The sequence below is a fragment of the Papilio polytes genome, unplaced genomic scaffold (assembly GCF_000836215.1).
Source record: "Papilio polytes unplaced genomic scaffold, Ppol_1.0 DF822622.1, whole genome shotgun sequence".
NCBI classification, from domain to species: domain Eukaryota; kingdom Metazoa; phylum Arthropoda; class Insecta; order Lepidoptera; family Papilionidae; genus Papilio; species Papilio polytes.
This window is the reverse complement of record NW_013526582.1, coordinates 2,178,709-2,194,173: the sequence shown is the minus strand read 5'-3', so window position 1 is coordinate 2,194,173 and position 15,465 is coordinate 2,178,709. Positions and strand designations below refer to the sequence as shown.

The following is a 15,465-nucleotide window of genomic DNA, read 5'->3' as shown; positions in this document are numbered from 1 at the left end:
AATTTTCTATAAAATTATATCGGTAATAGAATATTGAAATGACAACCGCAGTATGGTCCTCTAGAGCATGCTAACACCTGAAACTAGCCGATCGCATAATTGTTTAGTCCCGCTTTGATTCCTATGAGTATATATGGAGGTACGCAGACTACTCGATTTTTAGTTGTGCAACTAAACAGCTGTTTGGCTGCGAAACAATCGACAATCGCACAACAGTTGTGAGAGTCAAAGGTGTCTCCGTTTTAGTGTATTGGAGTGGTATTTATTTTACAATACTACGTTTTCTAAAATTCAAATCAAGACCAATATCCATATAGGATTTAGAACGAATGCTGTCGCTTACAGTTGGTTGTGTGGACAAACATTTGCGTCCAATATTGGCGATGTTATCGAATGTTTGTTGAATGAAAGGCGTTGTTATGTAAGATTTAGGATGCGGCACGCTTGCCTAGTTTCCGATTAAGGTGTGTCGCGTAATTTGATTTATGTCGGTCAAGTGCGAATACCCCACTTTTGTTGTCACTTAGTGTACCTCGAGTGCGTCTGTAAATTACATTTTAACTAGGTAGAGGTAATATAAATTAACTATAACAAAAAAAACAGTTTAAATTTTACATAAAAACCAAGTTGGTTCGACAGCGAAATTTATTATAACAGACAAAATATTAAAGTGTACTCGTATAACCATTAAAAGTAATTTCAACTTTATTATATTTGAACAAGGTCGATTTTGCGACGTATTACCGGCTATAGGAAGGTAATAAGCTCAAATTACTTAAGATCATAGCACCAATTCATGTTACGTGATCTCTGACATAATGTACCACTTGGATAACTTAAGGATTTTAAGTCGCGGATATGGGGAAAAATTCAATTACCAAGCAATGATCAATAAAAAACCGTATCCACACAAAACAAAAATAATAATTTAAATGAGACTTAAATCCATTCCGATAATTCACTATTAATAATATAATTACATTTAAAAATAATGTAAACACTTAAAAAAACTATTGAATTACGTATAACAAGAAAAAACAAACATTAAAAGTGCTCCAAATACAAAACTGGTGGCAGAACTGGTCGGCCATTTTGTAAAACAAGTTTTCTCGTAATACGAAATCAACGCAAACAACCTGTCATTATTTTATCATTTATCCTTCGATATACCAACAAATATGCACAAACAACTACATACAGTCTATTGCTCAGTGTTAACACTTGTATACACGTCTTGGTTTAAACCCCATTATCAACATTCCCTTGGTCTCCAATGAGGGTCGGCACAGTATGTACTCTCCCATACATATCTTACACAATCCTAATATTTCCTCTACCTTTGTAGCCATCAATATGTACAAATTCCCCGTGTATATTTTTTAGATTTATGAATTTCATGTGAGCAACCCGAAGTTCTTATTGCTAAGAAGACAATAACGAAATCTGCACATATCTTTCAAAAAAATTAAAGACACAAAGTTGACTATGACTAAGTCACACCAAAGAATACTTAAGCCAAGATTGTAGACGTGACGATGAACGCTTATTTTAACACGAGCAACAACTATAAGGGTAGGATGGTAAGGGAAGTAGATTTGCCGGAAGATGGTAATAGGTAGGGGATATATTCTACATCCCTAGTTGGTTAAAGATAACCGACGCATTTGTAAATTCGGATGTCTATGGGCATTTTTCCTTTAACTAGTTTGACGAATTCTACTTACGTTTGTCGCTTTTTATTACAAAATAGTATTAGGTTTAAGCTGATTCAAGGTACTTCTCATAGTATGGATATTTCGAAAGTAAATAAACGCCAAGGTCTTGATACGATAAGTGTTATTAAACATTACTCAAACAAAATAAACATGAGTATTATTTTAAATATTATTTACAATAACAATGCATTACACGTCATCGAAATATCAAATGTCATAACCAACTGACAAAGAGGGACTGACTGAGATTTACACGCGGTTTTATGTATGGGTTTGTATGTAATAGCTTAGTGTCTAAACGTCTGAACAGATTTTGACGAGTGAGGTGAAATTAGATTCGCTTTCTTTTCGGGAATGTCATAGGATATGACAATAAAATACATACAATGAACGCGAAGAGGCAAAATCTGAAAAACAGCGAACCAACATAGTTCTCCGGCACGCACGTATTGTGTGAATTTATGGTAGATATTACGTATGAGAAAGTGTATGTGATACCAAAAATTCTCAGTACATTGTTTGTTTTTTAGTTATATTAAAAAGAAAAATGTGTAAGATTTTTTTATGACTTAATCGTGTTTGTGTCCGGTGTTCGGTTCCGATCCATTCATGCCGCAACCTACTTTACTTTAACATAGATATCGAATGTAAAACTTATAGCACTGTAATAAGGTTGTATTTATCTTGTAGTGGTGAGTTTCACAATTTATTGTATAATAGTAATATTGCTTCACAGCTGACCGGTACTGGTCGAAGCCGCGTAGAGCCGCGCTATGTGTTGCGTAATTAACTGCCCTCTTTACTTTAGTGGGTTGAAGTTTTTTAATTATTATCATTGATGAGCATTTAATAATGAACTAGCTTTTGCCCGCGATTACGTTCTGGAATTAAAAAAAAAGTTAGTAGCCTGTGTTCTGCCAGACTTTCCTCTATATCTATGACTCCTAGGTCCGTTCAGTATTTTGGTTACAAACTCTAACGAACATCAATCTAAACTTTCGCATTTATAATTTTAGTAAGAATCGTAGTTTACCGTAACTTCGTTTTTGTGGTTTTGAAAAGAAAATCAAATTTTCTGTCAACATTAAAAAGCTACGTTTCAATGAAAAACATATGCTATATTTTTTATTCCACGCGAACGAAGTCGAGAGCAACAGTTAGTGAGTCATAGTAATATTATAAAGCGGAAAGATTTGTATTTTGTACTGTGTGTGTGTACTGAAATAATTAACTATTGGGCCGATTTAAAAAATCTTTCACCGTTAGAAAGGTAACATATCTGTGATTAACATAGGCTATATTTTTTTTATTTCACGCGGACAAAGTCGCGAGCAACAGCTAGTCTTTAATAAATAATTTTAAGTTTTCGCTTCCAAAACAACATATCCTGTCTACTCTGAGTCAAATTACAAAAAAGTACATTTAATTTTACACCTTATGTCTTAAAGAATAAGTGTTAATCTGGCGTGTGGTTGTTTCACAATGGGACAGTAGACATGAATGTGTGAATAAAAGCACAATCGACAGTTAATGTTAATTGAGTGCGTGTTGACAATGCTGTCTTCCCGTGCAAGTCGTCGCGGAGTCGCACGGCATACTTACAGCATTTGCTTTATGTAACCTATGTATTGAGCTGTTCCCGTGCGGCTTCCACATGAAATTATAAAAACTTTATTTTACTGTTTACATTTGTCAAATTTGTAAAATCTGTAGAGATCAGTGGTAGAGCCCGTTTTAACATCTTCTCACGAATATGCCGGCTCGCCCGGTGTACCACGAACACAGAAACAAGCGTCAAGTTGGAGAAATTCCGCGTTTCGTCTGATGAGTGTGGTGCCGAAGACTCAATTTTAGTCCCTTTCCCGCTCCACCTTTTTCTTATAAGAAAAGGATTGGATGAGAAAGTGGATTTACCGGTGGAGGAGACGCATAGAAAGGAGAAATATCCTCTCTATGTGCGTCTCCTTCGTCGATGTAGGTTAGGCGACGCATCCGCAATTACGGATGTCTATGGGCAGTCGCTTTGCCATTTTGGTGGATTTGCCACCTTATTGTATAAAAAAAGGATGTTAAGTTATAACACCGCCAGAATACCCGACTGTACAAGGTAATGATAAAGAATAATTCCGCTGAGCAGTCAAACCACAATACGTGCTGTTTCCACTGTGAGTCAGATATTGTAAGGAAGTGCTGTTTGCACTTTCATTGAATCACGTTACAATGAAATTCCACTTCTATGACACAATGTAATTACATTTAAATATTATGTTTTATTACAATTGTTATTGAGAAAGTTTGGATTATGTTTATTACCTACTTGCTGTTCCCGTGCGGCTTCATCCGCAAGAAATTAGAACAAATTTATTTTATTGTTTACATTTCTCAAATTCTCAATTGCAAATCTCAAAATTATCATAATAACCTTGTTTAGGTTATTATGGCATTATGTCATGCCTTAATGTTGACAGCTTGTAGCTTATGGTCCTTTTCCCTCATGACGTTTTTTCCCAATTTATTTACCCCCTAGGTTTAATAGTGTAAAATTTTATAGCCTAAAGCGTGTCGTAAGTGTAGGGTTTTTTTTTAAGAAAGGATTATTCAAAAATATGCCCTGATTACTGACATCCTACGATACGAAATAGTGTGTGTTTACGGTTTATTATATTAGTATAGATAGATAACATAACGGCTAAACGGTTTCGAATGAAATCTCATTTCTTACCAATGTACATTTTATAAATGTGAATGTTTGGATGTTTCTTACTACGTAATTAAGGAACGGCTTAACAAATCTCGGTGATTTTTTTCACAGAACATAATCTGTAAAAACACATAGGTCTTTAATTTATTTTTAATTCCGTGCAGACGGAGTGGCGGGAAACAGCTAGTCAAAAATATAGATAAAAAACACAATAGTAAATGAAAAAAACAAACGAAACATTGAAATCCAAAAACACAGTCTTCGGTTTTACTCAATAACAAAAGAAAATCGCATATTCACCTCATCGTCATACAATACCGTTAACAGAGTAATTAATTAGTTTAACTAGAAGTGTGTTGAACCATTCTTATAACTGTATTTGTAACGCCCGAGCTGATTCTATAGAAACAAGTAAGTTGCAAACAAGTAAGAAACAAACCCAAAATTAGTAAACTACAAGACACTAAAAATCCGATTTATGATGACTTTCCCAGATAAATATACTCTTAAAATGCATTTCCGATTTACGTAACTTGAGTTTTACGCCTTGTTTAACCTAACACTAAAGAATCACTAGGTAATGATATGAATGGAAACTACAGCAACCCAGCATTACATGCTTTTAAAGTCCGCATTCGTTTGCAATAAAATCTACTAACATGTTATAAACTTGGGCAAAATATATCCCGGGTAATTCGTTGCATACAATCCTGAGTTCACCTAGATATATGTGACAGTTTCGCCACAATCGAAACGCTTGACCGTGAGTGATATGTCAAAACGGACGCACAGAGAATACAAATCGCTAACGTCCCTTGAATTTAAAACAAAATGGCGACGCACAATGAAATTCCACGCGTGTTTGAGCACAATGGACACATCGCAATCTTAATGAATTGAAATTAGAATTAAACTAGTGTATAAATTATATTTAATGGAGGTTAATGTATATTTTCCTCAATTAATGTTTTATCTCTTCCGAGACAATTAACTGGAACAAGATATAGTAAATATTATTCTGTAAGAAAACTTATGTCATATGTTTGTTCTAGCTCTTACCTTTAACACCCTAAGAGTAAAAAAAAAAACTCAGTAACCAGACTTTATCATCTGTGACAAATTTCATTGAGATCCGTACATGTTTACATTCAAACACACTCAAAACTTTACCCTTCTTAACCTCTCTGTCAGGGAAAATAGCGATTGAAGATAATGTTAGCAATATAAGAAAATGAAAACGCGGTATTATCTATACTTCTATACCAATATAATTAAGCGCAAATATACACTACTTCGTGGAATATGATGTCAGCAATCACAGCATATTTTTGAATAAATCCTTCTTTAATAAAAAGCCCTACACTTACGTCTCTCTTTAGGCTTTATATTTTTACATTATTAAACTTGGGGGGGTAAATATTTGGAAAAAACTGTATGTGTTAAAGGGACCATTAACTACAAGCTGCCAACATTAAGGATTATTATGGTAACGGTAATTTTGATATATGCAATTGAGAATTTGACAAATGCAAACAATAATATAAAGTTTTTATAATTTCATGCGGATGAAGCCGCACGGGAACTGCTAGTTATTTTCTAAAGTTGAATTTAATTCAAATAATTTTAATTTACATATTTAACTGGCTGACGATATTATTCTATGAATTTTGCAACATTTGTGTTAATGATATAAATGTTTTTGTTTTTACTAAGTCTATTCTATTCTATTTCATGTTTATGGTTCTCCCACGGCGGATTGGGCCAGTGTCAAGTGTTTGTGGTTTTATTCTAATTTGGGAGAAACTGGCAACAAAACTCTCTTTTACTAAGTCTATGACACAGTCGATTTCCTAACTAATATATCTTTGATTTAATACATTCTTTTGTACTTGATGCAATAAGGTTGTATGACAAACATCAATAAATCACGATTGTTCAAATAATTTTATTCACACATTACGGCGAGCATGCAGTCTGTGACGTCACCAAGATGGCGGTCGAATGTATGCTGTCCTTTACTTTGTTAATAAATGAGATATAATTTAGTGTTTTCATAGCATTTTGTTAGTTTTTTCTTTCATGAGAATGTTTAATCTTTGTTATAAAAAGATCATGACTTATTGCAGTAGTGTAGACAGTTATGTAGATAACCTAAAATTCAGATATTTTTCAAATGACATGAAATAAACATGAATTTTATGAGAAAGTCTGGGCATAGAGCATTAAAGCATGTATGATAGGATAATTGTTTTATAACTGTTATGGTAATTGTACTAAATTTATTTTTTTTTTTTACAGAGAAACCTCGCCTCCGTCGCCGATGGGCGACGAGAAGGAGTCCAAAATGAGCCAGATACAATTCTCACCGCCATTAGACAAACAGGAAAGCACGGTATGGTATATTTTACTATATTTGTATGCATTAATCTCAGTTACTATAAAGCCGATTTAAAAATTTCTTTTTACTTTTAATAGACCAGTTATTGATGAATGTTTTAAGATATTAAACATCACGCTATTATCATTAGGGGCTGATTAAAATGAAAAAAAGATGATGAAAATTCATGCCGTTTAGAAATTGCCATTTATTTAATGAACCAAATACGAATATTACATGGTAAATCATTGCATAAACATCCTCAATCAGAAGAAATTTCCCTTTGTGTCAGATTTGTTGACAATCTTGGAAATGAACATGCGATAAACGTTATTTCAAGCGTAGTACAAAGATGCTGTGTTTTACTTAGAAATATTCAATCGAGCTATTCTATACGCAGAACATAAGTAAAAAGTGTTTTGTTGGGCGTCGCTAGAGGGCGTTGTGTAGCTGTCTCAAAGATTGAAAAAGATATCTGTTTATTTTATTAAATATTCGTCTGCTTGAAATAAAAAAAAAACAGCCTGTCACTCAAAGATAAATTACCTTTCTAATGGTGAAAGATTTTTTTGAACCGGCCCAGTAGTTTTTAAGTTATTTCAATACATAAAAAAATACAAATCTTTTTTATATTAGTATAGACCAGTTTTATTGTAACTTCGACTGAGTGAAATTAGAAATATTTCTCGTATTAAATAAAGCCTCTATTTAGTTTCTAATAGAAAAGGAATTTTTGAAATCGGTGCAGTATTGTTAAGTTTATTCATCCAAATACGTTTTTATCTTGTTATTACAATGTTCTACGATTAACTTAATGGGTGTAATAGATTAAAAAGGTTATTGTAGTTTTTTGTTATTACATTAAGTTATGTAAGTAACATTACTTGTATATATTAAAACCTTTGTACCCTCTCTGAAGGTTTAATTACGTTATATATGTTACTATTATTAAGTACATTCCTGTAACTTTAGGGGTAGAATATATTTTTATCTCTCGGGTTTTAGAGAGGTACAATCGGGGAATCAAACGGTGTTCCACTTTAAAAGATCCAGTCATTTGAACGGTGCGCATACATTAAGACGACGCGGTTCAATAACCAATAGGAGGCGTTAAATACGAGTATGTCAGTACGAAAAAAGGTCTGTTAGTTCATTTGATAACCGTTTCGTCCTTTACGTAATCGATTATCACTTGTTTCTTCGTAAGAGGCGAAGTCTAGTTGTATAGAACGTGGCAATTTAAACTGGAATACCGCTGATCTCCGCGACTGTACAAGAACATATCCTCTCTTTCATTCTCTTTGATAAAACAAAGACAACATTATCTATCTATCATGTACGTTAACAGTACTTATTGTGTGTAGGTATGGCAAAAACGACAGCAAGCGGTGTGCGTGCGGCACGCATTCAAACACTACGGCTCCAATAAGCGGCCCAACCACGTCCTCAGCAACCTTAACATGACAGTCGCTAAAGGCACAATGTAAGTATACCTTTATTAAATTAACTGTTGAAAAGCCTACATCTGACTATATTGTATCTCTGTTCCAAATTTCATCCAAACCAGTTAAGCTGTTCAGGAGTTTTAGATATCTACATATTCTTATTGATTCACATATAAGTAACACTTAATATAAGAAATTCTAACGTCATCTAAAAGCTGCCCAAGACGGCAAGTTTCTCGCATAAATTATCTATTTCATTAGAACTTTCTGTAGTCTTAAATAAATCAGATAAATAACGTTATTAAGACAATAAAGGAAATGTCTCAGGAAGGCCCTATAATGGCTTCGCATTTATTCGCTTTTGGTTGATTTATTAAAGCCCGCTTTATCTGTACGATCGGACTGTTCGGATAAAACTGGGCGTGTGAAGCGAGCTTTATAAATATAACTAGTCAAATACCAATCTAAGGACTTGGTTGACCAGGTATGGGCAACCTTTGACATGTTGAGGGCCAAATTTAGCGTGCAAATACGTTCGCGGGCCGCGATCAAAGGATATGATGTTTGCCGCCTCACTGGCACTATCTTTATATAAGTGTACCAATTGCGTTTTTTCAATTTCTTAAAAATGACTCGCATGCCGGATCATATCTTACAGAGGACCGGGTGCGTCTCGCGAGCCAGCTGTTACCCATATATGTGAAAGACCTCTAAGTTTGAGTATAGTGTTTTTGCATTATTTTACCCATTTATTGGCTCGAAGGACCACCTATTAGTAGGAAGGGCTCTGGCAAGTTGCCAACACAAGGGCAAACAAAAGATTGTTAACCTCACAATAATCAACCCATTGTCTTACTTATTTGGGTCAAAACATACTTTAGTATGCAATGTATACTGTCTTGTAATTACAAACTGATTTCCTATACGTTATCGAGTATTGTGACGTCATAATGCTGTTTAAGAAAGACTTGTCTGTATTTCAAACTAACTTTAGCTTGTGACTTTGTCTGCGTTAAATTGAAAAGAAACAAAAGTAAGCAGCCTATGTGTGTCCAAACTATCCTCTACATCTATGTCAAATTTAATCGAGATTCGTTCAGAGGTTTAGGCTACAAACTCTAACAAACATCCTTCCATATAAATTTTCGCATTTATAATCATATACTTCAAACTAATATTATAAATGCGAAAGTTTAGATGGATGGTTATTAGAGTTTGTAGCCTAAACGGCTGAACGGATTTCTATGAAAATTAGTACAGATGTAGAGGATATTCTGGAAGAACTCATAGGGTGCATACTTTTGTTTCTTTTTAATTCCACGCTTACGGAGTCGCGGGCGAAAGCTAGTTTTAGTATAAAGTTAGTCTACAGTAAAAATACATCTGTTAAGGGTCGTTGTATTATTTAAACTTAAATACCAAATATATCAGTCGCTTGGTATTTAAGTGCGTGATATAAATACACGTGTATGTAATAAAAGTAGTGATTTACGATTGTTCATATGAACACATCACGACAAAGTCTTCCACGTATCGAAGTGATACGTGACATTACAATGATTATTTAGCACAATTATTAGTAAACTGGAATTTCAAATATATGAAAAACTAGCTGTTCCCGTGCGGCTTCATCCGCATGAAATTATGAAAATTTTATTTCATTGTTTACATGTGTCAAATTATCAATTGCAAATGTCAAAACGACATGACATGATGGCAAATCATGGCAACCTTGGTTTCTTGATGTTGGCAGCAACTTATGGTCCCTTTCCACATTAAGGTGTTTGTCCAAAATATTTACCCCTAAATTTAATGGCGTGAAAGTATATAGCCTAAAGCGTGACGTAGGTGTAGGGCTTTTTATTAAAAAAAGAATTATTCAAAAATATGCTATAATTGTTGACATCTTAAGCAACAAAGAAGTGTGTGTTTACTCTTTATTATAATAGTATAGATGAATTGTCTTAGTGTTTGTTTTCTATTCTTACTATTCGGAACGTGCACACCTTTGATTAAGCTATCGCACAACTGTTGTGCGATTGTCGATTGTTTCGCAGCATCAACTGTTTAGTTGCACAACTAAATATCAAGTAAAGTGAGCGATATAAGCTGAAAGGAATCAAAGCGTGACTAAATAATTGCTCGATAGTTTAGTGAGCTGTCTCTGATTTTTTTTATATATTATGATGCCAAACGAGCAAGTGGCCTCTTGAATATGCCTAAATGGCGAAGCGACTGCCCATAGACATCCGCAATTGCAGATGCGTTACCTACCGACTCGAGGGAAGAGGAGACGCACATAAACAGAATATTTCTCCTCTCTACACGTCTCCTACACCGTCAAATCCACTTTTCCTTCCCATCCTTTAAGCAAAAGGTGGAATAGTAAAATTCACCTAAGAGATAATAATTAACATTTAACATTCTATAGGAACTTTATGTTTACTTAAATGTCTTATGTGGCAATGTGTTCGCGTGTGTACCAAGTTGCACTCAAAGTAAACGATAAGTTACGTTTACGTAATAGGTCGATGTCAATGAAAGTTCAAGTTACACGTTAATAAATAACTTGTGTGGCAATACGGAAATTCGTTGTCTTATCTTCACCTTATGCCAAAATGTTTTGTATATGTTAATTTTATTTTGAATTGTATCAAAACGGGTTAATCTATCTATTCCCCTCTGAAGTAACCCCGTGGGTGATAAATGTCTAAGTTTACTTCTTAAAAAAATTGTTATTGAAGGAAAAAACCCCATCATTCCGAGCCGTGAGTTGTGGTACTTAAGTTAGGAATTAAAAAAACTAATAGTTTTTTTTGTAATTATTACTGCGTCTGTTCTTGTAAGAGCTAGCGTGAATTAACTAAAATGGAATGTAAATGTTATAATTTCGACATCGTGAAACAGACCGTTTCTTGTTACATTAGGGTTGTCAAATTATTTAATTAATTTTATTATTTAATGAAAAAATAACTTAACATCAACTATAATCTAGAACTTCGGAAAGTAAATTGAAATAACACATAATTCTGTAAAAAAAAATTGAAAGCTGAAGGAACGACAGACTAGAGTAAACTTACATTCTTATAATATGTTTATATTTTTAATCACATTTCATACTTCTTTATTAATACTTACTTTAAACTTGGCACAGTTATAGAATAACTACAATTTGAAAGAGCACATCGAATACTTACAAAGTTTTCCTAATTCCGCACGAACGGAGTCACGGGCCAAATCTAGCTATCACTTGCTTTATGCCAACCCTATTCAATTTATAAGATAAGTGAGTCAGAGATTCGCTCGATTTTATAGTGAAAGTTACTTCTGCACACTCTCCAAGATTATCGTCTTTGAATCCCAAATGGTAGCTGTTAGTTTTTAAACAACTAGTAATTACTAATAAAAAAATTGCTTAATTAATAAGTAAACAAAGAACGACTGCGTTCCGTCGATACTTCAGGAAAGAATCAGAATTTCCTCGCAACGTCTTGTATTAATTCCACATACCAGTAAAACGTAGTAGGTCGCATTTCATCAAGAGGACATACCAGTTACTGGTGGCTTGCGTACATGCCAATCAAAATGGACAATAGTTTGCATGCCATGAGACAAGAGGATATGAGTCAAACAAACCTCGGAACCTCATCGACCGATCTCTCAATTTACATGCTTACTTCTGCCAATTTACTACAGTACAAAATCTTTGTGTGTCTGTGTGTCTTTGGGCTTAGGTAACTTCTTTTCATAAAACCCATTGCTGGTTTTCTTCCTTTTCTTATGGAGAAAAGGTGGAATGGCATTGTTTTTAAAATAGTGATGTAAAGTCATACAAAAATATACAATCAGATGAACAATAACAATCAAAATTTCAAATGATGATGAATCTCTCGTCATAAATTAGATCATCTTTTATATTTGTGTGTTTACTAAACAATCGCATTCATATTTATAGAATCAAAACAATATGTTTATATTTTTACATCAGTCTGATACCATAGCAACTAGTGATTCAAATAAAATTGATGATCTGTAGATCGGATCACAGTTCGCATGTGAGATGATCAGTTAACCAAGTCATAATTCAACTCAATTTATGGTTGTACAAAGTTATGATCTGCTAGACACTAAACAGATCGAGGCTTGTCACATACGTTGTTGAGCCATCAATTTAAACGTTGAGCTGTAGCTCAAAAGTTCTGTGTGAGCTGAACTGAACCCGTTCAGAACTCTCACACAGATCTATCAACAAAGGTTAATTAATTTTTACTAATATGCGGTTTTTATAATTATTGCCACGAAACTTTTGTTTTTGTATTATAAAGTGGTCAATGAGCAAAGTGGCTATCTAAATTCGCCATGGCGAAGCAACCGCTGTCCATAGACATCCGCAATTGCAGATGCGTCGCCTACCCTTAATCGAAGGAGGTAACGCACATAAAGGGGATATTTCCCCTTCCTATGCGTCTCCTCCACCGTTAAATCCGCTTTCCCTTAATACTTTCCTTGTAAGAAAAAGATGGCAAGGGAAATGGACTTTAATTAGACCTCCATCCATCCTCATCCATCATCCATCTGGATAAAAACAGAGATATAATAGATTATTTAGTAAATTAAATACGTATGTTTATATTTTAACAGTTATGGATTACTGGGCGCATCAGGCTGCGGCAAGACTACACTACTGTCATGCATCGTGGGCAGACGCAAACTGAACAGCGGGGAGATATGGGTCCTGGGTGGCAAGCCTGGCACTAAAGGTACAGTACAATTACATATATGAAAATAATAACAACTTTTATTTAGATGCTATCTGTTGTCGCGCGGCTTTATCCGCATGGAATTATAAAAACTTTATTTTATAAGTATCTGGGTGCGCGGCAGTGGCCGAGGAGAGCACAGCCAAACAATATTTTCTCGAATTTTATTTTAAATATAGCGAGGGCGTATTGATTTCGCTTGATCATGCAACATCTTTGCAGTTAAATTACATCTTCCTTCATAGATCATAGAAAGTAAAAGAGTTTTCGAAATTTACTTGCGAATTTTAAAGCAATGGAAGTGTTTTGTTCTTCGGGTTTGGTTTTGGAACACAGTATAAATTTGTGTAACTTTTTCAGGGTCAGGAGTGCCGGGTAAACGCGTCGGCTACATGCCTCAGGAGATCGCGCTCTACGGAGAGTTCACCATCAAGGAGACGATGATGTATTTCGGATGGATCTTCGGTATGGAGACGCGTGAGATCTCTGAACGTCTACGGTTCCTGTTAGACTTCCTAGATCTACCCAGCGAGAGCCGTATGGTTAAGAACTTGAGGTAAACCTATATAATGTAACTAGCTGTTTTTAAATTAGATATATAGCCTCTGTTACTGATAACATAGCTTTTTAATGGTGAAAGAATTTTTGAACTCAGTGCAGTAGTTTTTGATTTATTTCAATACGTACAAAAATACAGAAATACAAATCTTTCCTCTTTATAATATTTGTATAGATTAGTTTCATACTGATATATTCCAACTGCAAAATCTTATTAGTTTGTCCAGAAATATAAAAACTCTGGTTATGTGTTGTACTCGTATATACACGGAACAAAGTTTGTTTTAAAAAGTAATGTAATAAAGAAGCGCCCCCTGGCGGGTATTTTTGGACGGTTAGACTATACAAAACGTTCTACTCTTATTGTACATTTCACATGTATTTTCAATATTGAAATTCCATGGAAATAACATAGATTCCAGTAAAATACTATAATGTGGATAATTTCAGCTTAGTTTAATACGAAAAAGATTTTTCTGAAAATGTTTTCTGATTAACAAATATCAGATGCATACATTTTTCTTTCAGTAAGACTCTCGACCAAATACTGAAACGATAATTAAATATGTAACAGTATTTATGTAAAAGATGTCTGACAGATTGGAAGAGATACGCAAATAGTGTGATATTCGTTTCAGAATAAGGCCGTCTGTCTAAATAGAAATTTGTAACGTATATCAGATACCGGTTGTAATTCGTAAACAAGTAATTTCCCGAAACAAACCAGAAATATCGATTCGATAACAATCGATCCAATTACTTTAAATAAGGAAATTGACATCCGTGCGTTGTAAAGAAGTATCATTTTACTCTGGGAATATTTCCTGTAAAACAACTCTTAATTACGTGTTAACACGAAGTTAAAAAACATATTAAGGGCCTGTCGTATAATTGTAAATTGTCTGATAACAATCGAACGTGTAAAATTGATGGAAATATCGGATTTTGTTACCTTATCTGACAGTGACGTCATTGTTAAGCTATCTGAGCTTCTATCATCCAGTGGTACAGGTCCCAGTTCTTGGAAATATAAAATTTGAAGGATATTATTTTTATTAATATGTGTATTATTTTTAACGTATTAGAGTTCAAAATTGAAAAACAGTTGCATTAACGAAGAAGTTGCATGGTCTGTATGTGACAACTGCAGAAAATGGATACAAAAATATATTTCTGTCTCTGTTTAGAATTATCTTAAAGGACATGTTCTTATACAACTCTGGTAGAAATGTCACTGTATCTTAAGCTATTACATAATAACAACTACATTAAAACACTTATTAAATAAATAACAGCGTTTTAAAGGCCACTCTTAAACTCGAAATTATAATAAAACTAGCTGTTCCCATGCGACTTCATCCGCACAAAATTATAAAAATTTCATTTTATTTTTCACATTTATCAAATTATTAAATGCAAATGTCAAAATGACATGACATGATGTCAAACCATGGCAACCTTGCTTCCTTGATGTTGGCAACAACTTATGGTCTCTTTCCCACATTAGGGTTTTTATCCAAAATATTTACCCCTAAGTTTAACGGCCGGCGTGACAATATATAGCCTAAAGCGCGACGTAAGTGTAGGGCTTTTTATTAAAAAAGGAGTTATTCGAAAATATGCTGTATTTGCTGACATCTTAGGCAACAAAGAAGTGTGTGTTTACGCTTTATTATAATAGTATAGATTATAACATCTGATAGATTGTAAGATCGAAACTTTGACTAAACTATCGTAGAACTGTTTAGTCTCGGTTTAATTTCTATGAGTTTGTATGGAGGTGCACACTACTCGATTTTTAGTTCTGCAACAATTGAGTTGGCTGTGAAACAATCGACAATCGCACATCTGTTGTGATATAGTTTAGTCAAATACTTAAAAAGTGTCGGAGATACGTTTCTATGGTCGT

At 34.1% G+C, this 15,465-nt stretch overlaps 1 protein-coding gene across 2 annotated transcripts in view; it reads left to right on the top strand.

Annotated features, from left to right (window-relative positions):
- LOC106105993 (ABC transporter G family member 23) overlaps positions 1-15,465 on the top strand; it is a 61,363-nt gene that overhangs the window by 35,827 nt on the left and 10,071 nt on the right. For both annotated transcript variants that reach the window (XM_013286513.1, XM_013286514.1), the window contains 4 exons: positions 6,715-6,808; positions 8,158-8,276; positions 12,880-12,998; positions 13,359-13,554. In XM_013286513.1, the coding sequence (XP_013141967.1) occupies positions 6,715-6,808; positions 8,158-8,276; positions 12,880-12,998; positions 13,359-13,554 (528 nt within the window). The remainder of the gene's footprint in view (positions 1-6,714; positions 6,809-8,157; positions 8,277-12,879; positions 12,999-13,358; positions 13,555-15,465) is intronic.